This window comes from Dendrobates tinctorius, unplaced genomic scaffold (assembly GCF_039654945.1).
Source record: "Dendrobates tinctorius isolate UK_male_01 unplaced genomic scaffold, ASM3965494v1 ptg000034l, whole genome shotgun sequence".
Classification (NCBI taxonomy): Eukaryota; Metazoa; Chordata; class Amphibia; order Anura; family Dendrobatidae; genus Dendrobates; species Dendrobates tinctorius.
Window position 1 is genome coordinate 9838865 of NW_027361702.1, and position 27656 is coordinate 9866520.

A 27656-nucleotide genomic window follows, 5' to 3' on the forward strand; every position below is an offset into this window, starting at 1 on the left:
CATCACCTGAAAGGTTTTTGAGCTCATAGATAATGTTTTCAATAGCAAAAGCAGATTAGAAATCTGCTCTATCTAGCTATATATCCATTTATCCATATCTGTCTATCCATATCATATCTGTACCAAAAAGAATGAAAGCCGGATAGCACACAGACTAACACTCCTTTTTTTTTTTTTAGCACCAGTCAGGTACACCTCATAGCTGCCCAAAAGGACGCCCAGGACAGGCATTGCTCGTCTTCAGTAACATCAACATCAACTGATAGTTGGAATAAATAGACTGCATTCATCACATCTTCTTAAGGTGCAGGCTTTATTTTCAAGTGTAGGGGTGTGAAGTATGAGGTTCTGCAGCAGCTGAGGTGTGCAGTATGAGGTTCTGCGTAACAGTATGAGATTCTGCCCCCCCCCCCAGGTTTGATCCTGGCTACGCCCACAGTGTGAATGTAGCCTGAGGATCTAGGCTTTATCTTAGCCGAGATAAGTCATAGTGTGTGTACATACCAAAAGTTTGGACACACCTTCTCAATCAAAGCGTTTTCTTTATTTTCATGACTATGAAAATTGTAGATTCACTCTGAAGGCATCAGAACTATGAATTAACACATGTGGAATTATATAATTAACAAAAAAGTGTGAAACAACTGAAAGTACTGTATGTCTTATATTCTAGGTTCTTCAAAGTAGCCACCTTTTGCTTTGATTTCTGCTTTGCACAATCTTGGCATTCTCTTGATGAGCTTCAAGAGGTAGTCACCGGAAATGGTTTTCACTTCACAGGTGTGCCCTGTCAGGTTTAATAAGTGGGATTTCTTGCCTTATAAATGAGGTTGGGAACATCAGTTGTGTTGTGCAGAAGTCTGGTGCATACACAGGTGATAGTCCTACAGAATAGACTGTTAGAATTTGTGTTATGGCAAGAAAAAAAGCAGCTGAGTAAAGAAAAACGAGTGGCCATCATTACTTTAAGAAATGAAGGTTAGTCAGTCCGAAAAATTGGGAAAACTTTGAAAGTGTCCCCAAGTGCATTGGCAAAAACCATCAAGCGCTACAAAGAAACTGGCTCACATGAGGACCGCCCTAGGAAAGGAAGACCAAGAGTCACCTCTGCTGCGGAGGATAAGTTCATCCGAGTCACCAGCCTCACAAATCGCAGGTTAACAGCAGCTCAGAATAGAGACCAGGTCAATGCCACACAGAGTTCTAGCAGCAGACACATCTCTACAACAACTGTTAAGAGGAGACTTTGTGCAGCAGGCCTTCATGGTAAATGGTAAAATAGCTGCTAGGAAACCACTGCTAAGGACAGGCCACAAGCAGAAGAGACTTGTTTGGGCTAGAGAACACAAGGAATGGACATTAGACCAGTGGAAATCTGTGCTTTGGTCTGATGAGTCCAAATTTGAGACTCATCTTTGGTTCCAACCACCATGTCTGTGTGCGACGCAGAAAAGGAGAACGGATGGACTCTACATGCCTGGTTCCCACCGTGAAGCATGGAGGAGGAGGTGTGATGGTGTGGGGGTGCTTTGCTGGTGACACTGTTGGGGATTTATTCAAAATTGAAGGCATACTGAACCAGCATGGCTACCACAGCATCTTGCAGCGGCATGCTATTCCATCCGGTTTGTGTTTAGTTGGACCATCATTTCTTTTTCAACAGGACAATGGCCTCAAACACACCTCCAGGCTGTGTAAGGGCTATTTGACCAAGAAGGAGAGTGATGGGGTGCTACGCCAGATGACCTGGCCTCCACAGTCACCAGACCTGAACCCAATCGAGATGGTTTGGGGTGAGCTGGACAGCAGAGTGAAGGCAAAAGGGCAAACAAGTGCTAAGCATCTCTGGGAACTCCTTCAAGACTGTTGGAAGACCATTTCTGGTGACTACCACTTGAAGCTCATCAAGAGAATGCCAAGAGTGTGCAAAGCAGTAATCAAAGCAAAAGGTGGCTACTTTGAAGAATCTAGAATATAAGACATATTTTCAGTTGTTTCACACTTTAATTATATAATTCCACATGTGTTAATTCATTGTTTTGATGCCTTCAGAATGAATCTACAATTTTCATAGTCAAGAAAATAAAGAAAACTCTTTGAACGAGAAGGTGTGTCCAAATTTTGGTCTGTACCGTATACATGTACATGTATACAGTGTATTACATATTTACAATTTATTACAGTTTTTTGTGTTCTAAAGTTGTATTCCAATAAATAGATATTATGTTCTATCTAAATATCTTGATTATTGGATCATAGAAATGATTAAATGTCTGATGTTCACATTGTACTACAATAAATTTTTCACTTAAATATAAGCAATATATGTGGGAGTAGGAGTCGTGGAGTCGGTGTAAGGGAAATTGAAGAGTCGGAGTCGCAGGTTTGGCTTACCGACTCCACAGCCTTGCTCAGGAGAAGGGAGTCCCCGAAGCAGGCTTCAATTGTCTGCCGTACGAGTAGAGTTCTTGGGAACATCTGTCAGGAGGAAGTCCAGTGTACCACGGTACTGGAGATCTTCACACTTAAAGGCACTATAGAGGAGACGTTCAGGAAAGGCACAAAAGTTGGCGGAGTGTTGGAGGGGAGCTTTCCATCTTGCCTGGGGGTTGGCTGGGTCCCTCAGCTGGAGGACACGGCACAGAAGCGGGCACTACTGACTGTAAAGCGTTGGAACTACATGCCCTGGTGTCCTCCATTCCATCCTGTGTCCGTCTGCCTAACACTGCTACATCCCCTGCGCTGGACACTACACCATCTAAGTGTCCCAATATCTACACTGCCCCGGGACAACAGCCCTGCCTGTGGAGGGCTATACCATCATTGCTGCACCACACCATTTGTCCCGGAGGATCTGTTTGCAGCGTCGGCTTAACACCTCCCTCGCCGAACACCACAGGTGGCGTCACAAACTATTCCATTCCATTAACTACATTCCCCCATTACTTGGGCGCCCAGGGCCACGGTCCGGGTCACCGCCGCTGTGACACATCCCACTGACACCGGCCCGGTACCGAGTACCCCACAGCCCTGGGGGGGCGACCCAGGTGCCTCCGGCCACTTCCTCCACCAATCAGCATGTGAAACAGCTGACGCAATGACATAATTTTATCGCGTCAGCTGTGTTCCACAGGAGAGTCAGCGCACCAGAGACACCGAGACAGGAGTAGAAGCAGACCACCAGGGAACGGGACCGAGGTGAGTATGTGGTGTGCTTTTTTTCATGTGTGTGAACATGGGGATTCTATGGGGGTGACATGCAGCATATGGGGATTCTAAAGGGCTGTCGTGCAGAATGGGGATTCTATGGGGGTGACATGCAGCACATGGGGATTCTATGGGGCTGTCGTGTAGAACGGGGATTCTATAGGGATGACATGCAGCACATTGGGGATTCTATGGGGATGACATGCAGCACATGGGGATTCTATGGGGATGTTGTGCAGAACATGGGGATGACATGCAGCACATGGGGATTCTATGGGGCTGTTGTGCAGAACATGGGGAGGCTATGGGGTTACATGCAGAACATGGGGATGCTATGGGGGTAACATGCTGCACATGGGGATGCTATTGGGGTGTCATGCTGCACATGTGGAGGCTATGGAGCTGTTGTGCAGAACATGGGGATGCTATGGTGGTGACATGCTGCATATGGGAAGGCTGTGTGGGGCTCATGCAAAATATGGTGAGGCAGTTGGGGCCTCATGCAATGTTTATTTATTTTACTCATTTATATAATGCCATTAATTCCATAGCGTTTTACAGACATTATCGGCACTGTACCCGATGGGGCTCACAATCTAAATTCCCTATCAACATGTCTTTGGAATGCGGGAGGAAACTGGAGTACCCAGAGGAAACCTACGCAAACATGGGGAGAACATAAAAACTCCTTGGTGGGATTTGAACCCAGGATCCCAGCGCTGCAAGGCTGCAGTGCTAACCACTGAGGCTATGTGGTTGTCATGCTGCACACGGGGAGGCTATGGGGGAATCATGCTGCACATGGGGAGGCTGTGGAGATGACATGCTGCACATGGGGAGGCTGTGTGGCGCCTCATGCAGTATATGGGAAGACTGGGGCTCATGCAGTATATATAGGGAGGCTGTGTAGGGCTCATGCTGTATATGGGAAGGCTGTGTGGGGCTCATGCTGTATATGGAAAGGCTGTGTGGGGCTCATGCTGTATATGGGAAGGCTGTGTGGGGCTCATGCTGTATATATAGAGAGGCTGTGTGGGGCTCATGCAATATATAGGGAGGCGGTGTGGGGCTCATGCAGTATATAGGGAGGCTGTGTGGGGCTCATGCAATATATGGGGCGGCTGTGCGAGCTGCATGAAGTATATTGGGAGACTATGGGGCTCATGCAGTATATATACCGAGGCTGTGTGGGGCTCATGCAGTATATGGGGAGGCTGTGTGGGGCCTCATGCAGTATATGGGGAAACTGTGGGGCTCATGTAGTATATGGAGAGGCTGTGTGGGGCTCATGCTGTATATAGGGAGGCTGTGTGGGGCTCATGCTGTATATAGGGAGGCTGTGTGGGGCTCATGCAGTATATGAGGAGGCTGTGTGGTGCTCGTGCAGTATATGGGGAAACTGTGGGGCTCATGTAGTATATAGGGAGGCTGTGTGGGACTCATGTAGTATATGGGGAGGCTGTATGGGGCTCATGCTGTATATGGGGAGGTTGTGTGGGGCTCATGCTGTACATTGGGATGCTGTGTGGGGCTCATGCTTGACATGGGGAGGCTGTGTGGGGCTCATACTGTATATAGGGAGGCTGTGTGGGGCTCATGCTGTATATAATAGGGTGGCTCAGTGGTTAGCACTGCAGCCTTGCAGCGCTGGGGTCCTGGAATCAAATCCCATCAAGGACAACATCTGCAATGAGTTTGTATGTTCTCCTCGTGTTTGTGTGGGTTTCCGGTTTCCTCCCACATTCCAAAGACATACTGATCGTGAAATTAGATTGTGAGTCCCATCGGGGACAGTGCCAATAATGTCTGTAAAGCGCTGTGGAATCAATGGTGCTATATAAATGAGTAAAATAAATAAATAAATATAAGGGGCTGTTGGGCGGTTCATACAATATACAGAAGGGGCTATACTTGGGTTCAAAGATATATAGGGGGTGTCAGCATACTTAATTCTGCTCAATATTAAGTGATAATATTAATTTATTAATATTGTGAGTAGAATTTCAAGCTATTGGTTCAGCCCTCCACAACAGCCATGGTCTCTCATGTGGCCCCTCGGGAAAATTAATTGCCCACCCCTGCTCTAGAGGGGAAAATCTGCAAAACAATTCTGAGTCTTTTTACAGCAGATATTGACATGCCGCAAGTTTTCAAATTTCTGCATCATGTGGATGAGATTTACACAAACCTCACCTGATTTCAGCTGGAGACTTTCTGACTGAATATGCAGAATTTCCATCCCTTGTGGATACATACTACATGGTATTATACCCCCTGCTTCTTCCCTTACCTGGTAATGAAGGTTTATCATCTGCTGATAAGTTTGATATGTCTTTAGTATAAAAGTTCCCATAACATTTAGCATGACACAACACAGGCGACATCTTACCAACACATAGAAGTCAAGGATTATGTGCAGCAAAAGAGGACTATCACATGATACTGAAAGGATCCCCGAAGTACACAAGCTGCCCGTAAACTGGATCAAAGCATCACCAGATGCCATCAAGCTGGAGATGGTGTCACTCCTATTCAAAAACAAGGGCAGACTTTGCTGAGATTTTAAGGATCATACAGTTATTTAACCAAAATAGAGATCTTTGAATTCTAAAGTTTATTTCCTACACAACTAATGAAAAAAAAGGATTACTTTAGACCTTGGGTGTTATGCTGCTGTCGCTAGGAGGCTGACACTAAGTGAATACAAAAAGATTAGCTCCTCCTTTGCAGTATACACTCACACACTGGCTCCAGCCGAAACAGTTCAGTGCCAAAGCAGTAGGAGAACATACATGAAATAAGGGTACAACATGTCAAAAACAAGGAACAAGACAAATCGTCAGGCTAACAAGGTGGATGGAACGTCCCAAAGCAGTCCCTGTGTGGGAAACCGACATAGCAGATCAAACCCCACTTACCAACTGTCTAAAGGTGCGCTACCGCCAACTGCAAGATCCATCAGCCCAAGCTCGCATCTGCGGAAGCCTGGGTGTGAATATTGTAGTGGTTTGAGAATGTATGCAGACTGGACCAAGACGCAGACTTGCAAACTTGATCCGCCAATGCCTGGTGCCGAAAGGCCCAAGAAGCGCCTACAGACCGAGTGGAGTGTGCCTTAATCCCCGCTGGGATAGGCTTGTGTCATGATATGTATTTTTCCCCAATACTTTGCAATGTCTTGTGTGTACCTGTAACAATATGTTTCCTTCCCCCATTGCCTGTGTCTCTGGGACTATAATGTAATTATGTAAGTAACCTGTCTCCTTTCCACAAGACTTGTGTATCTAGACCATAATTGAATTCAGGCTTGGGTCAACACAGCTAGGGGAATCACCATTGTTCTCCTCAGCAGGGGGAGGACTCACAATGCACATCCTCCTAGACACAGCGGTGCCTTGCTGTGGGCCAAACCATTGCATAGGAGGAGTGGAACCCTCCTCCACTACACACATGGGCTGATCCAGGAGCAGAGACACTAGATCCCTGTGCAACTCAGTCAGATGTGAGTTGGATGCTGAAAGAGAAGGGCGAGGCTGTCTGAGGAAGCCTCAGCCTTAGTGTGATCGTGGCGGATTTCTGGGACTCTAAAAGGACTATGGTTTTGTGATCTGGCACAAGGATTGTCGGGAGGTGCCCCCGAATCAGTTTCCTGTGGACTTATTTTGGGACTCTGCAAATTACCTTCGTGTTGTTCCTGTGTTCTGGTCAATAAATCTGTTGGATCGTTCCCAGGCCTGTTGTCCCTCCTTGCTCTGGAGAATACTCCCGTCACAAACTGGTTGGCAGCGGTGGGATCGGAGCAGAAGGAATGGAGGAGAACGGCCCATCAACATCGGGAACCAGCACCGCAGAGTACAAGAACTGGACTGCGGTGAACCTACAAACAAAGGCCCGTGAACTGGGAGTCAGCTACAAGGGACTCTCCAAGGAGCAGCTGATTGAGGCTTTGGAAGCAGTTCACCTGCAAGATGATGCGGAGGAAGGATCCTCACAGCAAAGAGAGGAAAGACGGCAGCCGGAGGTAAATACCCAAAAAAGTCAGTGGGTTGTGTGGTACGAGGAGGAGATGGCCTTGCTGGGAGAAGAGGCTACCATAGAAGATAAGAGGGAGGTCATGCGCACAGCCAAGGAGAGGCAGCGCAGGATGGAGGAGAGGGCAATGCTGGAGAGGGAGATCGCTTTGGAGGCAGCGAGAAGCTCCAGACAGACTGTACCCACAGCATCCCCCATGAGGGAACTCCCCAGAGTGTCCCGCAAAGACTTCAAGCCGTTTAATGAGGCTTCCGGTGACATTGAGGGATTCTTCCTGGACTTTGAGCATCAGTGTCGATTAATGGAAGTCCCGGAAAGGGAGCACGTCCGACATCTTGTGGGGCTCTTAGAGGGTGGAGCTGCCGCAGCCTATAGAGCTATGGACCCTCGGTGGAACTGTGAGTATGCAGAGATTAAACGGACTGTTCTAGAACATTATGCTGTGACCCCAGACACTTACAGGACCCAGTTTCGTACTTTAGCCTGTAATGAGGAAGTGTCTTTCAAGATGTATGCCCACAGACTCAAACAAATATGTAATCGCTGGCTGGAGGCAGAGGAGGCCTTAACCTGGAACACCTGTCTCCAGGTTATCCTAAAAGAACAATTTTTTGCCCAGTGCCCCGCTGAGATCAGGGAATGGGTGCGTGAGAGGAAACCTGCTACAGTGGAAAAAGCTGCATCTCTCGCTGATGAGGCTCTCACCATCAAGCCTCGGTGGAGAGTTCTGTTGGAGGATGGAGAGAGGCCTACCAGCTCCACAACACCGGTGGCCCCCAGTTCTTCTGTCCCCATTGTTCCCCGTTCCTCTGAGCCACCACCTCGTGTTGATACCTGTGTTAATGTGCCTCCTGTTGCTTCCACTGCGTTTTCTGGAATACGACGAGGAGAGGAAGTAGCAGAGCGCAGGTGTTATGGTTGTGGGCATCCGGGGCATCTGCAGGCCTCATGTCCAGCCAGCTCATGGAGGAATCGTCCTCAAACCCCTACAGCACCTTTAGGTGGGAGCCGACCGGCAGGTTCCCTTACTCCTCGCCCAAGAGGACGCATTGGATGGAGTGAGACACAGCGCAGATGCTATCGATGTGGGCAGCCGGGGCATCTGCAAGCCTCCTGCCCAGCTGTTCAAATGAGGATTGATCCTGTACCCAATCATATTATTAATTATGTACAGCCAAGTGCCATGGAGGAAGACGTGTCACCACTACGTGAGGACTGGCCTAGTGCCTCACCCACCCATGTTGCACCACTAGGAGTTTATGGTGTGCGACCCGCAGCCATGACGACTTCAGCTCATCGAGGTAAGCACTTGCAGGAGGTCGTGCTGGATGGACAAAGACTTGTTGGATTTTGTGACTCAGGGGCTTTCCTCACGCTGGCTGATCCCCGAGTGGTTCGGCCTGAGGCAATCCATAGAGGACCTGGGATTGTCATTGAACTGGCTGGTGGACAATGGAGGACTATTCCCACAGCCACTGTGGATCTGAACTTTGGTTTTGGGGTCAGGCGATGTGTGGTTGGGGTGATGGGTGGTCTGCCTGCAGCTGTTCTCCTGGGCAATGATGTGGGAAAGCTACGATGCCAATTCGTGGCTGCATGAAGCCACATGTAAGTTACGCCATGCCTTTGTGTACTTAACCAGTGACCTGTAGAGGTCCCTAGTACGTACACAAATTAGGAGGGGAAGGGATTGTCATGATATGTATTTTTCCCCAATACTTTGCAATGTCTTGTGTGTACCTGTAACAATATGTTTCCTTCCCCCATTGCCTGTGTCTCTGGGACTATAATGTAATTATGTAAGTAACCTGTCTCCTTTCCACAAGACTTGTGTATCTAGACCATAATTGAATTCAGGCTTGGGTCAACACAGCTAGGGGAATCACCATTGTTCTCCTCAGCAGGGGGAGGACTCACAATGCACATCCTCCTAGACACAGCGGTGCCTTGCTGTGGGCCAAACCATTGCATAGGAGGAGTGGAACCCTCCTCCACTACACACATGGGCTGATCCAGGAGCAGAGACACTAGATCCCTGTGCAACTCAGTCAGATGTGAGTTGGATGCTGAAAGAGAAGGGCGAGGCTGTCTGAGGAAGCCTCAGCCTTAGTGTGATCGTGGCGGATTTCTGGGACTCTAAAAGGACTATGGTTTTGTGATCTGGCACAAGGATTGTCGGGAGGTGCCCCCGAATCAGTTTCCTGTGGACTTATTTTGGGACTCTGCAAATTACCTTCGTGTTGTTCCTGTGTTCTGGTCAATAAATCTGTTGGATCGTTCCCAGGCCTGTTGTCCCTCCTTGCTCTGGAGAATACTCCCGTCACAGCTTGCTTCTGACGTGGTAGGACTCGTGAATCGCCAAGCATATCCACATGGCTATAGTGGACTTTGAAGCAGCTAGTCCCTTCCTGTGACCCTAATAAAAAGCAAACAAAGCGTCTGACTTACAGAAGGACGCCGTCCACGAGATATACCTTCTGAGAGCTCTCACCAGATCCAGAGTGTGAAGGGCTCTCTCCATCTGGTGCACTGGCGCCGGGCAGAATGAGGGCAGGACAATGTCCTCGTTAAGGCGAAAGGAAAAGACCACATAGGGCAAGAAGGATGGGGATGGCCTGAGAACCACCTTGCCCTGGTGGAAAATTAGGAAAGGAGCTCGACAGGACAGGGCAGCTAGCTCCGAGACGCCTGATTGACCTCACCGCGACAAGAAAGACGACCTTCCAAGTAAGGTAGGTCAGTGAGACGTCCTGCAGTGTTTGGAAAGGCGTCTCCTGTAGAACACCCAGGACCAATTTAAGGTCCCAGGCCTCCAACAACATTTTATAGGGGGGGAATCAAATGGGATACTCCCTGGATAAAAGTCCTCACTTGTAGTTTGGAAGCAATCCTGCGCTGGAACAAAATGGATAAAGCTGACGTCAGGCCCTTGATGGAACTACGCGCCAGACCTGAATTCAAGCCAGTCTGGAGGAACTCCAAAATGGTTGGGATGGAGAAGACAAGAGGAGGATGCCCGCAATCTCTGCACCATGAGAAAATAGCTTTCCATGTGCGGTGTTAGATATGCACCAATGTAGGCTTTCGGACGCTAATCATGGTGGAAACCACCTGGTTGGGAGCATTCAGCTTGGATTAGGACCCAAGATTCAACGCCCAAGCTGAGTTCTGATAAAATCGGACCCTGGGAGATCAGATCTGGTCGATCTGGTAGTCGCCATGGAATGTCGATGACGAGCTGCAAAAACTCCGCGTACCACGCCCGGTGTGGCCAGTCCGGAACGACAAGGCTCACCAGAACTTCCTCCGCCTTGATCTTCCTGATGACTGTCGCTAGCAATGGAAGCGGGGAAAACACATATGGGAGACAAAACTGATGCCATGGAAGGACCAGTGCATCCGCCCCCAATGGCTTCTGGATCCCGAGATCGATCTATGAACTTGGCGTTTCATAGAATCATAGAATCGTAGAGTTGGAAGGGACCTCCTGGGCCATCTGGTCCAACCCCCTGCTCAAAGCAGGATTCGCTAAATCATCCCAGTCAGATGTCTGTCCAGCCTCTGTTTGAAGACTTCCATTGAAGGAGAACTCACCACTTCTCATGGCAGCCTGTTCCACTCATTGATCACTCTAACTGTCAAAAAGTTTTTTCTAATATCTAATCTGTCTCCTCCCATTCAGTTTCATCCCATTGCTTCTAGTCTTTCCTTGTGCAAATGAGAATAAAGTTGATCCTTCTACAATGTGACAGCCCTTTAGATATTTGTAGACAGCTATTAAGTCTCCTCTCAGTCTTCTCTTTTGCAAACTAAACATTCCCAAATCCTGCAACCTTTCCTCATAAGACAGGGTTTGCAGACCGGTCACCATTCTGGTCGCTCTTTTCTGAACTTGCTCCAGTTTGTTGATGTCTTTTTTAAAATGTGGTGCCCAAAACTGGACACAATATTCCAGATGAGGTCTGACCAAAGAGGAGTAGAGGGAAATAATGACTTCACGTGATCTAGACTGTATGCTTCTGTTAATACATCCTAGAATTGCATTTGCCTTTTTTGCTGCTGCATCACACTGTTGACTCATATTCAGTCTGTGATCTATTAGTATACCCAAGTCTTTTTGACATGTGCTGTCACTTAGCCCTATTCCTCCCATTCTATATATGCTTTTTCCATTTTTATTGCCCAGATGTAGTACTTTGCATTTCTCCCTGTTAAAAACCATTCTGTTAGTTGCTGCCCACTTCTCCAGTTTGTTTAAATCTTTTTGAATCCTCTCTCTCTCTTCTCTAGTATTAGCTATCCCTGCTAGCTTTGTGTCATCAGCAAATTTAATCAGTTTACCCTCAATTCCTTCATCTAAATCGTTGATAAAGATGTTGAACAATACAGGGCCCAGGACAGAGCCCTGTGGTACCCCACTTGAGACATTCTTCCAACTGGATGTGCAGCCATTTACGACCACTCTTTGGGTCCGATCACTAAGCCAGTTATGAATCCACCTAACAGTTGCCTTGTCCATTCCATACTTAGTCATTTTTTCAATAAGGATTGTATGAGAGACTTTGTCAAATGCTTTGCTGAAGTCAAGATATACTATATCTACAGCATTTCCTTGATCCACCCAATCAGTGATACCGTCATAGAAGGAAATTAAGTTCTTCCTTTCCACTTCTAATAGCAGAGTTCTCAATAGCATTTGTCAGGTGTATGGCTTTTTCTGGTCTTTTGCTTCCCTTCCCATGTTGTTCTAGTTTAAAGCTCTCCTTACAAGTGTAGCAAGGCGACTTCCAAATACATGCTTTCCAGTCTTCGTAAGGTGCACCCCATCTCTAGCAAGTAGTCCATCGTATAAGTAGTTCACTCCGTGATCCAGAAATCCAAATCGTTGCTGACGGCACCATCGACGTAGCCAGTTGTTCACCTGCAGAATCTTATTCCACCTCCTTGTTCCATGGCCATCCACTGGGAGCATGGAAGAGAAGACCACCTGCGCTCCCAGTTCTTTCACTTTCTTGCCTAAGTCTTCAAAGTCTCTGCAGATGGTTTCCAGGTCGTTTCTTGCGGTGTCATTTGTCCCCACATGTAGTAGCAGGAATGGGTAGTCATCTGTAGGTCTGAAGAGTCCTGATATCCTGTCAGACACATCTTTAATTTTTGCACCTGGAAGACAACACATTTCTCTTGAAGTTATATCCGGTCTGCAGATAGCGGCCTCAGTTCCTCTCAACAGGGAATCCCCCATGACCACCACTCTCCGTTTCTTTTTCACAACATTTTTCTTTCTCCATCCAGGACTCTGAAGGCGTACAAGGTTGCTGCTTGTTGGCAAAGTCTTATCCTGATGTATTTCTTCATCGTTTTCATGCGTGAGAGCCTGGTACTGGTTTCTGAGCAGTATGGGTGCTGACTGCCTCCTGATCCTCCTGCTTCTCTGGGTCACATGTCTCCATTCCTCTGTTTCTTCAGGTGCACTTCGAATTTCTTCTCTTTCTGTAACATGAAGAGATAATTCTGCTCTGTCCAAGAACTCTTCACCTTCCTTAATGATCTTCAACGTAGCTAACCTCTCTTCGAGATTTTGCAACTTTTCCTCCAACAGGGACACAAGCTCGCATTTGTGGCATGTGAAGTTTGGCTTTTCCACTGGTAAATCTGTGAACATGTAGCAAGAAATGCAGCTCACCAAATGGCTCCTGGCCTCTTCCATCTTGAGATTTCTTAAAAACGATGAAAGATGAGCCCTGTCGGCGCGCGGTTTTTCCGATTTCCTCTTTTCAGCTGCAACGGCCAAAACCCAGTGATCGTTGAGCTCGCGGAGACTCTTCACTTATCCCAGAAGGCACTGGGAATATGCAAATGATCTCCTCAAGACTCTTCCCCTGGTTTTCCGATTTCCTCTTTTCAGCTGCAACGGCCAAAACCCAGTGATCGTTGAGCTCGCGGAGACTCTTCACTTATCCCAGAAGGCACTGGGAATATGCAAATGATCTCCTCAAGACTCTTCCCCTGGTTTTCCGATTTCCTCTTTTCAGCTGCAACGGCCAAAACCCAGTGATCGTTGAGCTCGCGGAGACTCTTCATTTATCCCAGAAGGAACTGGGAATATGCAGTGATCTTGATGCCATCAGATCCAAGTCTGGAGTCCCCCAGCAAAGATAGATCTGTTGGAAAACCTCCGGATGAAGTGGCTACTCCCCGGAGGCGAGACCCTGGCAGCTGAGGAAGTCTGCCGCCCAGTTTTCCACGCCCAGGATGTGAACTGCTGAAATGACCAAATGGTTTTTCTCGGCCCAGCAGAGGATGTGAACCACCTCGCGCATTGCCGCCCTGCTGCGGGTGCCCCCCTGATAGTGGATAAGCCTCGGCCGTGGCTCTTTCCAATTGTACTTGGACGTGGCGGCCCGCTAGAAGATGATGGAACTGCCGCAGGAATAACCGGATCGCCCGAATCTCCAGAACGTTGATCGGAAGACGTGCCTCCTGAGGTGACCAGCACCCCTGGGCAGTGTGGTGAAGGAAGACAGCTCCCCCAGCCGAGGAGGCAGGTGTCGGTAGTTAACAACCAGCCATTGAACCGGAAGAAAGGATTTCCCCTGGTTGAGGAAAGAACGTAATGTCCACCACCACCAGAGCGCTAGCTTGACCCGCGGGGACAGACAGCACAGTCGGTCGAGGGAGAACGGGTTCCTGTTCCAGGCTGCCAGAAAAGCATGCTGCAGAGGGCGGAAGTGTAGCTGGGCAAAGGAAACAGCTTCCATCGCTGTCACCATTTTTCCCAGGACCCTCATACCGAAGCGCATGGAGAGAGGAGATGGGCAATAAAGTGCCCTTGCTCCTTGTTGAAGGGCTAAGACATTGTCTCGTGGGAGAATCTCCAACTCTCAGGGGGTGTCCAGGATCATCCCTAAAAAGGATATCTGCTGAGCTGAAACGGGGGAAGACTTGCTTAAATTTATCAGCCAGCCCAGAAAGTGTATTCAGAGTGATACGCACGCACCCCGCGCAGGCTTGGAAGGACGGACCCTTGATCAGAAGGTTGTCTAAGTATGGCAAAACAACCAGGCCCTGAGAATGCAGAATGGACATGACGGCCGCCATGACCTTCGTTAACTCTCTGGGTGTAGTGGCGAGTCCGAAGGGCAAGGCTGTGAACTGGAATTGCTCCTCGCAATCAGCGAAGCGCAGGAACTTCTCGTGAGGGGGGAAGATCGGGATGTGGAGGTAAGCATCCCGGATGTCGATGGATGCGAGGAACTCTCCCTTCTCCATCGAGGTGATGACCGAATGGAGGGACTCCATCCTGAAGTGCCTGACCCTGACAAATCTGTTTAGGAGTTTCAGGTCCAGGATGGGCTGCACCATTCCGTCCTTCTTCGGAACCCCAAATAGGTTCGAGTAGAACCTCTCGCTTTCTGTGACCGGAATAATGACCCTGTCTTGGCGTAGTGAATCAATGGCTCGGTAGAAGGACCGTGCCCGCGCCTCTGTTTTGGGGGAACGAGAGGGGAAGAATCGTGCCATGGGACAAGAAGAAAATTCTATTCTGTATTGGGAAGACACCAGTTCCCTGACCCATTCGTCGTGAACGACAAAGCCAGGCATGACGACACAGGAGTAGGCGACAGCCTACCTTGCAGGAGTCGACCGGATGATGCCACTAGTCATTGGGCTGAGAATCTTATGGGACCTGGATCCTTTAGATCTGGACTGTTTGGGTTTTGTTGCTGATGGCGAAAGGGTCGATTGGACTTTTGCTGCGGAAGGAATTTACTTTTCCCTGCTGTAGCATCAGAGATCAGCTGATCCAGCTTCTCTCCAAATAATCGACCGCTCTGGTAAGGCAGAGAGGTTAAGGACTTTTTGGATGCAGAGTCCGCTCGCCATTCCCTGAGCCACAGTGCCCTTCTGATGGTGATAGCGTTTAATAATGCCAATGCAGCACAGTTGGCAGCATCCAGGGAAGCGTACATCAAATAGTCCCCGGCCAGGGAGATCTGACTGGCCAGATCCGCTGCTTCTGGGGGAAGGTTATTGTCCTGAATGGTTTTGGTTAGAATATCCGCCCGCCCAGGAGACCATCGCTTTAGCAACCCATGCTGCGGCAAAAGATGGGGAGAGTGCGGAGCCCGAGGCTTCAAAAACTGAGCAAACGAGATTCTCTGACGGTGCGTAGGATTTTAAATCGAGGACCCACTTGGTAAGGATAGGAGGGTTTTGGAGGCGAGGTGAGACACAGGTGGATCAACTGGAGGGGATTCAGCCCACTCCTTCCACAGATCCGATGAAAAGGGGTATCTCGCTTCAAGAGGCTTAAGTCCTGTGAAGCGTTTGTCCGGCTGCTCCCTATACCGTTGAAGTATGTTCTGAAACTCGGGATGGTTGGCAAACACCCTATGGGGACGTTTGGTCCTCTTGAAGGACACCGTGTGATCCAGGACAGAGATAGCGCCCTCGTCCACCTTCAGGGTTTGGTTGATGGCCTCACTTGATACTCTGGCGAGTTCAGGTCGAGCGACTCGTCAGACTCGTACTCCAAGTTCTGGTCTCTGCGAACCCCTGGTGAGGGGAAGTGAGAAACAGAGCTCAAGGATGCCGAGGCGTGAGAGGGCCCGGGAGACATACTGTGGGTCCACTTTCTAGAGGTCTGTGTATTATGTGCCTGAGAGCGGCCCCTGCTGGCCGGCGGTTCCCGTGTAGTAGAGGAACCTTCTGAGACAGGTAGATGAATGTCCTGACCCGTGGAGGGATCTTGGAGGGACTCAATCGCTTTAGCCAGCGAGGCCATGAACTGCGACGGTGACGTAACCCACTCAGGGGGACCAGGTACACTGGGTTTGGTAGCGGCATAGGGCTTCTGGGAGCATTCGAGGTCGCAGGCTTTGCAGAGTGGTGTACTCTGTCCCTGGGGTAACGAAGTCTGACAGTTGGTACATGAGGTGAAAACCACTGTGTTTTGGTAGCCCTCTTGGATGTCTTGTAGAATGACATGGTGTACCCCAGTCTCTTAACTCTGCTAATTGCACCAATAGGGAGGATGGAAGCTAATCCCCAGTGAAATACTGCAGAGAGGGGCCAATGGGTGTCGCAGCGCAGCTCTTACCCAGGTCTTGTGGCCTTTTGAGACGGTCCTCCTGGTGCTAGAGACCCGGCTAGATGAAGGATGCCCGCCAGGAATAGCTGGAGTGAGCCTGCGGCCAGGGGAGAATCCCGATCTACATGGGTCGCCCTCGCACACCCAGGGCAGCGGGGTACTCGGTACCGGGCCGGTGTCAAGGTGGGAATGTGTCACAGCAGCGGTGACCCGGTCCGTGGCCCTGGGCGCCCAATATCAATGGCGGTGATGTTAATGGTGTTAAAGTTTTTTTAGAATAGTTCGTGACGCCACCCGTGGTGTTTGGCAAGTAAGATGTTGAGCCAACGCTGCATGCAGATCCGCTGGGACTGATGGTGTGGTGCAGCAAAGATGATGTAGCTCCCCACAGGTGGAGCTGTAGTCCCAGGGCAGTTTAGGTGCTATGGATGAGGAGAGGCGCAGAATGGTATGGAGGCTGGTGCCCAGGTGTAGTGGTGCGGGAATAACTGGAGGACACCAGAGTATGCGGTTCCAAAGCTTTACTCACTGTTTGCAGTTCACTCCACTGCCTGCCTCCGTACTGTGTTCTCCAGGTCAGGGCTCCAGCTAACCTCCAGGCAGGATAGGATTCTCCCTTCCACACTCCGCAAACATGTATCTTACTGAACGACTCCTCCAATGCACCTTTAGGTGCGAAGCACTCCAGTACTTAGTTACCCTGGAATGCCTCTCTCTAGGTGTTCCTAGTCTTTACTTGTATGACAGACAGCTGTAGCCTGCTTCGGTGACTCCTCACTGCGTCCCGGCTCTCTATTCAGTTGTGGTTGTGTCCCAAGCCTATGATGGGAGCAAGGCGTTAGCGGCTCACTACTCCTCCGGTGTCTGTTGCCGGACATAAAGATCCAATCAACCTCGGGGACCGGGCCCCGGCCTTTGCGCTCTCTGCACTGGAAGGGTTCTCTCTCTTTCTCAACCTGCTTCCCACCGACCTTCTATTCTCCTTCGTTCCGATCTGTTCTCTCTCTCTTATGGAAGGTTAGGTTATCAATCTTATCAGTCTCTTTCTCTGGTCTTTCTCGTGCCAGCAGCCCAGATCACTGGGACCTGCTGCAGCACGTCCTTCAGACACCAATCTTCTCTCTCCAACTAACCAACCAACTACTCATTAACTCTCACTCTTCCCACTCTTTTATATCATCTCACTCCACCCGCCTCCCAGCACATCTCGTGTTACGAAGCAGGGTTCCACGAGGGGTGCTCTGCTAACCCCCAGCCTGAAGCTGTTACGTGGCCCTACAGAACTATCCTGTGTGTGGAATGCAGGTGTGGAGCGTGGTCAGGAGTTCCCACCTTACCTGGATGGTGGGGCACTACACCTTAGGAGAAGGTGCAGTACCTCTGTGGCGACTGAAGCCTCAGGGGCGCCACATATACTGTACGTGCAGAGAGGTGTCCGGTAAGAAGCAATAGCCGGCGGGAGCAGGAAGAGCAGACTTGCTCTGAGGGGCGCGCAAACGAGAGGGCGGAGATTCTGATTTGCGGTCTATCATAGGCCAAAGCCGGGGGCTACATTTTCAGCGCCGGCTGGAACACACACGGCCTGGGGAAAGCAAGAGCACAAACAGGAGCCCTCCTGCCCAACCCAACCCAGGCACTTAACTCCTCTGATCCGTGGGGCAGTTGTGAAGCCTCACAGAGCTCAGACTACTCTGCCTGCAGGTCAGGTGCTGCAGCATGGACGGTGCAGGGACCCTCCATCCACCATCCCTTTGATAGGGATGTGGAGAGGGACTGTCCGCCTCCTTCCATCACGGCTGTTCAATCAATGGTGATGCAGTGTAGGCTGCACGGACGCCATCGATGCCTCTGTACATCCTAGGGGTTAACTCCCCCAGGATGGGACAGGGCTATTAGTCCAGCTGCAGTGAGCCTGGCTGCAGAGGCGGGTACGTGGAGGTGACACTCCATGTTCCCGTCTGTTGCTGGTGCGGTGAGAGCGGTGCCCTTAAGGGACCTGTCGCTCCTAGAATAGAGCTCAGGCATGGCCAAGAACGGTGCAGGAGGGGGTACGTGGAGGCGACACTCCACGTTCCCACCTGTTGTTGGTCAGGGGGAGATCGGAACCCTGAAGGGATCTGTCGTCCCTGTAATCCATGAAAAAAAATTGTTATAAAGTAAAAAATAGAATAAAAAATAAAATAAAAAATTGTGGTCTGAAGACCTGACCCATGTGCCTCCTACGGACACTAAGCATGAACTGGTTCAGTTGGAGCCAGTGTGGGGGTGTATACTGCAGAGAAGGAGCTAATCTTTTTGTGTTCAATAAGTGTCAGCCTCCTAGCGTCAGCAGCATAACACCCTTGGTCCTGTGAACCCCAATGAGGCGAAGGAGAAATCTAATTTGCAGTAAAATCACTCAAAATGCAGAAAGCAAAACAACACGCACGTTTCATCCACTGCATACAGTCTGATCAATAAAATTTCAACTGATAAAAATGGGTAATGGAAAGTGGGATATTTCTTACCTCTCTGCACTTCCATCGTCGGGGCCGACAGAATTTTTCACCAACCAGTTTTGTAAAAGTCCTTTTAGTGTCTTCAATACATCAATCTAGTAGAGAGAATATAATTAGTAGCTACCAAAAAAGCACCATGGTAAGGTAGGTTATTAATAACATATAATATTTGCACATGGAAATCTTACAGTAGTTAAAGGGAATCTGTCAGCCCAATTTAGCCCTATAAGCTGCGGCCACCGCCATCAGGGGCTTATCTACAGCATTCTGCAATGCTGTAGATAAGCCCCCGATGAAACCTGAAAGAAAAACACGTTAGATTATACTCACCGGGGGGCGGAGTTGGGTGTGGTGGGTGTCACAGTCTGGTCCGACGCCGCCCATCTTCATACGATGATGTCCTCCTCCTTGCTTCTCCCTTGGCTCCTGCGCAGGAGTACTTTATCTGCCCTGTTGAGGGCAGAGTAAAGTACTGCAGTGCGCAGGACCTCTCTGACCTTTCCCGCGCCTGCGTCAGGAATTCCTGCGGATTTTATGCGTTTTTTCGCAGCGAAAACGCTGCAAAAACGCATAAAATGAGCAAGCCATTGTATTCAATGGCATTCCGCACATGCTGGGCTAAAGCTGCGTATTTTTCCGTGGCAAAATCGCATCGCGGAAAAATACGCAGCATTGGAAAGCATTGTTCCGCTTACTTTCCGCATGTGGCTATGGCCGCCATGCGCAAAGTAAGCGGAAAATGTGCGGACGTCACCTAGGGTCTGGAGGAGAGGAGATTCTCCTCCAGGCTCTGGGTACCATATCCCTGTAAAAAGCAGAAGCAAAATAAAAAATTGTATTCTTCTCACCTTCCGGCGTCCTGCGCAGCGTCCCCAGGCCTCAGCAATGCTCCCGGCATCTTCCGGTTCCAGTGATGCCAGAAGCTGAGAAAAACACCATTTTTTATTTCTTTTTTTTAATTATTTTTAACATATCTTTTTACTAATGATGCCGCATAGGCAGCCTCAATAGTAAAAAGTTGGTCACACTTGTCAAACACTATGTTTGACGAGTGTGACCAACCTGTCAATCAGTTTTCCAAGCGATGCTACAGAACGCTTGGAAAACGCTAGCATTCTGCAAGCTAATTACGCTTGCAAATCGCTAGTTTTTCCACGGGAAATACGCAGGAATTACACATGCGGAATTCTAGTGTATTTTCCGCGGCAGGGAATTGCGGAATTCCCGCAGAAATTTCTGCAGCAAATCCGCAACGTGTGTACATAGCCTGAGGGTACTATTGCTTAGGCCTAATTCTAGCCCCCTTTGTAGAATGTCCAGAATCTTAGCTATACTAGGGTAAAGGGGGTCTGGTAGGTTCGGCATGCACCAAGACGAAAATGTTTTCCATATTTTGTTATAAATTGAGTTGGTGACTGGCTTTCTTGATTTTTGCAATGTGGCAATTACCCTATCCGACAGACCTCTTGCCCTTAGCACTTGGGCCTCAGAAGCCAGGCAGCTAATTTCAGCCCCTCTGGATTTGGGTGCTGTAGAGCAGGGTTCCCCAACTCCAGTCCTCAAGGCCCACCAACAGATCATGATTTCAGGATTTCCTTTGTATTGTACAGGTGATGCAATTACCACCTGGGCAATACTAAGGAAATCCTGAAAACATGACCTGTTGGTGGGACTTGAGGACTGGAGTTGGGGAACCCTGCTGTAGAGGCACCTGAGAGAGGAGATCCATATCTGGAGGCAGCAGAATTGGACCGTCCACCCGAAGCTCGATCACCAGGCTGAACCAGGTCTGCTTCGGCCACATTGGCGCTATTAGGGAATGTGCATACGCTGCGGATTGGGGTGCGGATTTGGCCGCCCGCGCGGATTTTGTAAAATCCGCAGGTAAATCTGCAGGTCAAAAGACCTGCGGTTTTACCTGCGGATTGCTCTGCGGTTTTGCCCTGCGGTTTTTCATCTCCACAATGGAGGAGATGGCAAACCGCAGCGGAATCCGCAGAAAGAATTGACATGTCAATTCTTTCTGCGGTTTCAAAACCGCAGGAAAACCGTGCGGAAAAAATCTGCACCGTCTGCACTGCGGTTTTTTATTCCCATAGGGAATAATGGTACTGTACACCGCAGCAAAAACTGCTGCGGACCCGCAGAGGCCAAATCCGCTGCGGAACCGCAGCAGAATCTGCAGTGTGTGCACCAGGGCTGTGGAGTCGGAGTCGGAGTCGTGGAGTCGGTGCTCATTTTGGTGGAGTCGGAGTCGGAGTTGGAGTCGGTATAAAATGGACCGACTCCGATTCCTAAAATATATAATAAATTGGGTACAGTAATTCAATGCAGGATGTGCTGAATATTTTTTCATAGGAGTTTGGGAAAGTTATGAAATGTCCTATAAATGGCTGTTATATTCCTGATCTAAGGCTACATTCACACACAGCGTTTTTCCTGTGTTTTTTGAGGATACGTTTTTCAGCTGCAAAAGCTGATCATCTTTTTAAAAAACTGCATCACCTGAAAGGTTTTTGAGCTCATAGATAATGTTTTCAATAGCAAAAGCAGATTAGAAATCTGCTCTATCTATCCATTTATCCATATCTGTCTATCCATATTGTATCTGTACCAAAAAGAATGAAAACCGGGTAGTACACCAATATATATTCTGTTCTATATAAATATCTTGATTATTGGATCATAAAAATGATTAAATGTCTGAGGTTCACATTGTACTACAATAAATTTTTCACTTAAATATAAGCAATATGTGTGGGAGTCGGAGTCGTGGAGTCGGAGTTGGAGTCTGAGTCGGTGTAAGGGAAATTGAGGAGTCGGAGTCGCAGGTTTGGCTTACCGACTCCACAGCCCTGGTGTGCACACAGCCTCAGGATAGCTGGGACTCTGTCTTCTCTGATCTTTTGCAGGGTTCTGGCAGCAATGGTATCGGAAGGAACGCGTACGCTAGTTGAAAGCTCCAATGTTGAGCGAATGCGTCCACTCCCCTGGAGTTATCCTTGAGATTCAGGGAGAAAGAACTTTTGAGCTGCGTGTTTAGACGTGAGGCAAACAAATCGACCTCTGGCCGACCCCACCTGGCTACCAGCATGTGAAAGACCTCTCACTTCCAGCTCCACTCCCCTGGATGAATGTCTTGGCGGCTTAGATAATCTGCCTGACAGTTGGAGGATCCCTTTAGATGCATTGCTGTTAGAGAGAGGAGATGCCTCTCTGCCCATGAAAATATTCATTTGGCGATAAACCTCAGATTGTCGAACTTTGTGCTCCCCTGATGTTTGAGGTGAGCTACCGTGGTGACGTTGTCCGAATATACCTTGTCGTGTTGACCTGTGATCATACTGGCTGCTGCCCGGAAGGTTTCTTCCACTGCTTTTAATTCACTGAAATTGGACGATTTGCTGGCCATCGTCAAACTCCATAGACCCTGAAAAGGGGTATGCATCACTACTCCCCCCACCCCCTCTTGCTGGCATCTGTAGTTACTGTGATGAGGGGTAACTGGGACCAGGGTACCCCCTTTGAAGATTCTGGGGGTTCAACCACCAAGCTAAGGATGCTTTGACCCTGCCTGGAGTTAGGACTCTTTTGTTCAGGGAGCTGGGGATGCCATTCCACTGTTTGAGAATGTGGGCCTGTAACATCCTGCTGTGAGCCTGGGGCCCATAGTACTGATTGAATACAGGCTGTCATAGAGCCCAGGACGGACTTGGAATCATAGAATCATGGAATCTTAGAGTTGGAAGGGACCTCCTGGGCCATCTGGTCCAACCCCCTGCTCAAAGCAGGATTCGCTAAATCATCCCAGTCAGATGTCTGTCCAGCCTTTGTTTGAAGACTTCCATTGAAGGAGAACTCACCACTTCTCGTGGCAGCTTGTTCCACTCATTGATCACTCTAACTGTCAAAAAGTTTTTTCTAATATCTAATCTGTGTCTCCTGTTCGCAGTGTAGGGGCCCTTTGCTTTCTGAAGTCTGCAATTTTGGATAGTAGATTGAGATGATGTTCATGTAGAAGGAACGACATTTGCTTTTCCGAATCAAGGATCACCCCTAGAAACCGTCTTGAAGTGGATGGATGAAGTTCCGACTTAATTCGGGATCCACCCTAAAGACTGTAGGATCTCTTGTGTTGTTGTCACATGATTCCTGAGAGGCTAAGGGGACGGTGCTATTACTAGCAGGTAGTCCAGGTATGGTACTATACATATGCCCTGCCCCCAGATGTAAGATAATGCCTCTGCCATAACCTTTGAGAAAATTCTTGGCGCTGAGGATATGCTGAAGGGAAGGACATTGTACTGGAAATGCCTCACTTGCTGATTTTGTAGTACCGCAAACCTTAGATATTTCCTGTGTCGTGGGTGAATGAGAACATGAAAATACGTGTCCTTTAGGTCTATTGTCGCCATCACAAATTGTGGTCCTATTAGTGGAATCGCCGATTTTACGGATTCCATCTTGAATTTTCGGTACTTTGTGTTGATTGAGACCCTTCAGGTTTATAATTATGCGTGCATCTCCTGAGGTATTTTTTTTACTATGAATAGTCGGGAGTAGTGATCCCGTACCGGAGAGATGACATTCGCACGCAGGAAGTTTTTGAAGACCTGATACTAGGAGGTCTTGAGCATCCGGGGAAGGGAGGGAGTTTACTTTTAGACCCAGACTAGGGAGAACTCGAGCTCTATCAGTAGACCTTCTCTGATGATATTGAGAACCCAATGGCAACTGGAAACCAATCGTCATTGGTGGAAGAATCTTGAGAGTTCCCCCCAATTCATCCGAGTCACTGTTTGTCTTGCTGACCAGGTTGGGGGATAAGGATATTTTTCCCTCTTCCCCTTTGCATAGCTCCATCTGCCCGTCCTTCCTTTACCTCTGCCTTGAGAGGTCTGAGGCAAAGGGGGACGAAAAAACTTTTTCTTAAGTGGTCTCTGCTCAGTCAAGGTTTTCTTTTTATCTGTAGCCTTTTCTAATATTTCAACTAAAGGGCCTTTTACACATAGCGATATCGCTACATGTGACACTCACCTCCGACCGCCCCCCCCCCGCTAGCTATCGCTGATCGGGCGAGATCGTCCTGGTCCATTTCTCGTCGTCGGGTTCCTGCTGGCGCCGGCAAGCGAGCCATGGACGCGGGCGGAAGATGGTCATCATCACTGCGTCTGAGAGGTGAGTAACGACCGCCGAGCATCGCGGCGGCGCTGGTGAGATCTGCCTGTTTGGTAGCTCACTAGCGACCATTTAGCGATACACCAGCGATCCTGACTGGTTCATATCGTGGTCGGGATTGCTGATGCATCGCTAAATGTAACGGGGCCTTAAGGCCGGCCCGAAAACATATTCGCCCTTGAAGGGGATGGAACACAGCTTAATTTTTGACGTAACATCGCCACTCCACACCTCAAGCCACAGTGCTCTTCTGGCGGCATTGACTGTACCATAGCCCTGGCAGCAATACGGACCGATTCAGCCGAGGCATCCGGAAGAAACCCCGTTGCATTTTTTAGGAGTTTGAAGAAGTCAATGAGCTCCCCTCTTGATGTTCCCTGGGATATATGGTTCTCCAGCTGACCCATCCATCTAAAGAGAGATCTTGCTACACATGTTGATGCAATGTTAGTCCTAAGGGAAGCGGTGGAAGTCTCCCAGGATTTTTTCAGGAGGCCTTCCACCTTCCTATCCATTGGGTCTTTCAGCTGAGAGGAGTCCTTGAAGGGGAGAGAGGTTCTTTTGGCTACTCTAGTTACCTGCACATCCACCTTATAGACTTCCCAATTGAAGGAATCTTCTTCCAGGGGGAACCTGAGCTTTAACTCTGAAGGGGTACTCAATCTCTTCTCTGTATACTCCCATTCCTGAGCAATCATGTTTAAAATATTCTCATGCATAGGGAATCCTATTTGCCTCTCAGCTTTTAGACCCCCGAACAGCTCATCCTGGATTGTTTGTGGGTCCTGCTCCTCCTCATAGCACATCGTATTACGCACAGTGCTGATCAAGTCCTCCATGTGGCCTGCCGAGAAAAAGATGTTTTCTGGCTTCAGATGTTCTAAGGGGGGATGATTCCAATTTCCCCGAGGCCAAACTATAAGAATCCTCTGACTTTGAGTCAGAAGGATCGTAGTGGCTCTTCCTTTTCTTGGGGAGAGATGATCCCGGAGAAGGGGGCGGTGGAGGAGGGGGTGTTAGGGTGACTAATGAGGATTGCACCTCCTGTTTCATCAGGGTCCGAATCTCTTTCAATAACGAGGCGTGCTCAGCTCTTACTACTCTATCTGTGCACACCTGGCACAACTCTTTCTTCCATCTGGAGGGCAGTCTTTTTGCACAGAGGGCACATTTGGGAACTTTTTTTAGTCGGGTCCTTGCGAGGATACTTATCTGCCTAGGAGAAATAAAGGGAGACAAGTGTCACTAATAGCCACAAGGACCTACTGGGGCAGGAATAGCGCTGAACTCTGCAGATGCAGGGCCTGAAGCAGAAACACCTTACATGATGGGGATCAGCCTTACCTGTCGTCATCTTCTTGGCAGGTTTATATCGGTATAAACTCTGCCCTCAGTGCAAAGCATTAACCCCCCCTCCCAGGTCCTGGAGCGGGCATCCGCAAACTTCTGCGCGTTCTGAGACGCTGTACCGACATCCCAGGGCCCACCTGGAAGTTGATGCGTTCCATGGTGAAACGCAGGGCCCGGAAGTGACGTGCGCCCAAAGGACGACGTCACCTCCGGGACACCAAACAGCGCAGGACGGAGGGGGAAGGCAGGAGGACTCAGGGAGGTCTTTGGCCAGGGAAAACTTTTCCCCTAGAAGAGGTGCAGGTGGACCAGGGCAGTCCCAGAATCCACTGCCAGACGGGAGGCAGCATCTGAGGAGGAAAAGACCCCGACCGCTGCTGCGCCGCTATATGTGAAGTGCTGTAGTCGCCGGCCCCACAGCATAGAAAGTTAACCTCTCCATGCCCCCATGAGGGACAGGAAGGCACTGGCGAGTAGAAGGTGGGAGAGGCCTTTTAACCTCTTTGTGCTTTCGGTTCCCTATTAGGGCGTAAAGGCAACCTCCTATGCTGTCGTGGAAGGTGACTAGAGAAACAAGTCTTCTACGTACAGTGATAAAAGCGGGAGGAGAAGGATGTTTTTGCATCAGGACATGAAGTTTTTTTGGAGGGGGTTATCCAGACCATGCTTAAGTACCCAGGCTTGCAAAGCAAAACCATTAAATGAAGCATAGATAAAATAGTGTGGAAGAAAAGACCCCGGCAGAGGAGGAGAAAGGTGCCAGGGGCTGTCAACTAGAAGGACAACTGGATCTGAGTGCCATGACTGCCTGGAGCAATGAAAATCACTGGCAAGTCCTCTGCTTTGATCTTTATGGGGATCCAGTAAAGAAGAGGAATTGTACAGTTGTGGCCAAAAGTATTGACACCCCTGCAATTCTGTCAGATAATACTCAGTTTCTTCCTGAAAATGATTGCAAACACAAATTCTTTGGTATTATTATCTTCATTTAATTTGTCTTAAATGAAAAAACACAAAAGAGAATGAAGCAAAACATTGATCATTTCACACAAAACTCCAAAAATGGGCCAGACAAAAGTATTGGCACCCTCAGCCTAATACTTGGTTGCACAACCTTTAGCCAAAATAACTGCGACCAACCGCTTCCGGTAACCATCAATGAGTTTCTTACAATGCTCTGTTGGAATTTTAGACAATTCTTCTCAGGAAAACTGCTCCAGGTCCCTGATATTAGAAGGGTGCCTTCTCCAAACTGCCATTTTTAGATCTCTCCACAGGTGTTCTATGGGATTCAGGTCTGGACTCATTGCTGGCCACCTTAGAAGTCTCCAGTGCTTTCTCTCAAACCATTTTCTAGTGCTTTTTGAAGTGTGTTTTGGGTCATTGTCCTGCTGGAAGACCCATGACCTCTGAGGGAGACCCAGCTTTTTCACACTGGGCCCTACATTATGCTGCAAAATTTGTTGGTAGTCTTCAGACTTCATAAAGCCATGCACACGGTCAAGCAGTCTAGTGCCAGAGGCAGCAAAGCAACCCCAAAACATCAGGGAACCTCCGCCATGTTTACATGTTTGACTGTAGGGACCGTGTTTTTTTCTTTGAATGCCTTTTTTTCTCCTGTAAACTCTATGTTGATGCCTTTGCCCAAAAAGCTCTACTTTTGTCTCATCTGACCAGAGAACATGCTTCCAAAACGTGTTAGGCTTTTTCAGGTAAGTTTTGGCAAACTTCAGCCTGGCTTTTTTATGTCTCGGGGTAAAAAGTGGGGTCTTCCTGGGTCTCCTACTATACAGTCCCTTTTCATTCAGACGCCGACGGATAGTACGGGTTGACACTGTTGTACCCTCGGACTGCAGGGCAGCTTGAACTTGTTTGGATGTTAGTCGAGGTTCTTTACCCAACATCCGCACAATCTTGCGTTGAAATCTCTTGTCAATTTTTCTTTTCCGTCCACATCTAGGGAGGTTAGCCACAGTGCCATGGGCTTTAATCTTCTTGATGACACTGCGCATGGTAGACACAGGAACATTCAGGTCTTTGGAGATGGACTTGTAGCCTTGAGATTGCTCATGCTTCCTCACAATTTGGTTTCTCAAGTCCTCAGACAGTTCTTTTGTCTTCTTTCTTTTCTCCATGCTCAATGTGGTACACACAAGGACACAGGACAGAGGTTGAGTCAACTTTAATCCATGTCAACTGGCTGCAAGTGTGATTTAGTTATTGCCAACACCTGTTAGGTGCCACAGGTAAGTTACAGGTGCTGTTAATTACACAAATTAGAGAAGCATCACATGATTTTT

The 27656-nt window shown here is 48.8% G+C and overlaps 1 protein-coding gene across 2 annotated transcripts in view; it reads right to left on the reverse strand.

Annotated features, from left to right (window-relative positions):
* CENPI (centromere protein I) overlaps positions 1-27656 on the reverse strand; it is a 166645-nt gene that overhangs the window by 19235 nt on the left and 119754 nt on the right. For both annotated transcript variants that reach the window (XM_073573088.1, XM_073573089.1), the window contains exons 16-17: positions 18838-18923; positions 5597-5735 (exon numbers count right to left, since the gene is read on the reverse strand). In XM_073573088.1, coding sequence (XP_073429189.1) covers positions 5597-5735; positions 18838-18923 — 225 coding nt within the window. The remainder of the gene's footprint in view (positions 1-5596; positions 5736-18837; positions 18924-27656) is intronic.